The following is a 2,365-nucleotide window of genomic DNA, read 5'->3' as shown; positions in this document are numbered from 1 at the left end:
CATTAATGAAGTTACTGGCAGAAGATGACAGGGGCCATGATAATAATTATTTACAAAATGCTGTCGGCAGTTGGTCAACAAAGAGTCTAAGCAATGACTGTATAGCACATACGCACACAAAATTGAAGTGATCAAAATCACAAGATCTTATTTTTATTACAAATAATATTTTTTATCGAAACTATTTCATGCTCAAATTGAATATTCTATCCATAGTTACAGGAATTATTATTAAGCACATCTGGGTACCCATCCCACCAACAAAACTGTCAAACTACTATCCACTCTCTTAGCATGCAAATTCCCATGGTTTGTTGGTAATTTTGGCTAACAGCTAGCAAAAATGGCTCAAATATTAATAACAACACTCACTATAACACCACCATGAATGTGTAGTACACACAGTGGAATAGGTGGCCAACTTTTGTCTCTGACTATCCATTTGCTGCTCATTCACCTTTTCAATATACCCAGTATTCTTCATCCACTGTTTTTAATATACTCTACACCTGAACATTTCTAAACAAGTGTCAACATTTGATGTGACATTTCTATGAATACGTTTTGGATATTTTTGTTAAATTATTAACAGAAATGTGTTAATATAAAAATTTTTACATAAGACTGGTTTTGTAAACTGGAGGAAACTAGCAGCTTTAGAGGTTGCTATGGGACTTTAACAGATTTTTTTTTTTTCCAATTTACTGTGAACTTAATAGCCAAAATATAAAAAAGTAAAAAATAATTGGAGACCTTAATAATGATTTACTGTATGTTCATTTATATTTCTCTAATGTGATTATACATAGGCACATCCTTCTGAACTTCCATTGTGCTGATCATCTGTAGGTTTGAGTCCTGCGAGTGACAGCACCCTGTGTAAGACATCTGGGAAATGATCTACACTGCCATCCAGTATCATCACATCACACACATTCTTCTGCACATATTCAAGGTGCTGTTCATACATTGGCCAAACACAAACATCAAAATATCCCGGTGGGTCCGGTGGCTCGTATGTGCGAAGTTTACGACGCTCCCAGCACTCATCACGTGACAGGGTTAGGAAATACCGTAGATCACACAGTTTTGTCAGTTTGGGGTCACCAAAAAGAAGGAATCCATCTAGGAGTAAGACTGGACGAGGACCAACTGAATTTTCACCAATGGCATTGACACCAGAGCTGGTCAGTGGTTGTGAATCAATGATCTCCTGCACATCTTGAATCATCTTCTCCATGTTGATACTTGATAAGATATCCCAGTTGTGATGCTTCAAGCCACCAGGACAAGGAACATGATGGGGATCGTCCTCAGGGTAAAAGTAGTTGTCTTGCTTAATTATGCGGGTTCCAGTTGGCAAGACATCTAGCAGTTTCGTAGCCAAAGTTGTCTTACCACCATTAGTCACTCCAGACAAACCCACAACCAACCACTTAGACATACTGGACATAATTTCTATGATATAAGGCTGGACGGAAGTTTTATAAATTATTAACTAGAAGAAGGGAATGCTTTAACAAAGACTGACAGTTATGTTTCATACTATACAGTATATGAAATTATAATTTAGTGAAACTGTAAACAGTATGATGCACTAATTTATCCTTATCCAGTATAGAGTGCTTCTAAGGGAGGTTGAATAATAACTATCAGAATCACGAAATGTTAATTGTAACACAAATTGTAGGGCTTAGTCAAGGTCACATCCATCTACTCAGGTGCTCTGCAAAACTATTGTATTTCCAAAAAGAGTTCTTTATGACACTAAATGACACTACATATTAGTCAAGCAATTAAAAAATTTTTAAGAGTGTATGGAACATAATATATTTTGCAAATACAGTCAGTGCAAGTGAGAAAAGTGATATTCAAAATAAACTTCTCAGCTTCAACTTGCACAGCTTTAATTACAATGTCTTCAAAGTGCTTATGGGTGCATAACATGTCCAGTAACTGAACAGATTTGAATGTGATGAGAAAGAAAGGCATACATATTCACAGGCCCTCTGATTTGCCTTCTGTAACATAACTGGACTTACATAAGGAATGCACAATATACACACCCGTGAGTGTGAGTAATGAGACAAGAATGACTGTTGGAGTTATTATGGCTATTATGGGGTCAGGAAAAAAGGAATGGAGAGAACTTGCATCATCCGTAAAGGGCAAAGCCACTACCCATATGAGGTAATACAACACTGCCACACCTGACAGGCTAAGCACAATTCTTCCTACAGTTTGGTCACGTCCAAACATAGCTTGGTCATTGCCTATTTGGATTCATTCATTCATTTGAGACTTATTTTTAACTTCAGGAATAATATTGCTAAGTTAAAATTTCAGTCTCCAATTTTTTCCCCCT

General features: G+C 36.6%; 1 protein-coding gene across 1 annotated transcript; it reads right to left on the bottom strand.

The window, feature by feature from the left end:
- Positions 1-434: 434 nt before the first annotated feature.
- On the bottom strand, positions 435-2,331 carry LOC145409696 (nicotinamide riboside kinase 1-like). The gene has a single exon (XM_080280050.1). The coding sequence runs from the start codon at positions 1,451-1,453 to the stop codon at positions 800-802; it is 654 nt and encodes a 217-aa protein (XP_080136176.1). The 5' UTR covers positions 1,454-2,331; the 3' UTR covers positions 435-799.
- Between the last annotated feature and the right edge of the window lie 34 nt (positions 2,332-2,365).

This window comes from Coenobita brevimanus, chromosome 82, assembly GCF_032717465.1.
Source record: "Coenobita brevimanus isolate Jiangsu-jjx chromosome 82, ASM3271746v2, whole genome shotgun sequence".
Classification (NCBI taxonomy): Eukaryota; Metazoa; Arthropoda; class Malacostraca; order Decapoda; family Coenobitidae; genus Coenobita; species Coenobita brevimanus.
The sequence above is the reverse complement of the archived record's forward strand: the minus strand, read 5'-3'. Positions and strand labels throughout refer to the sequence as shown.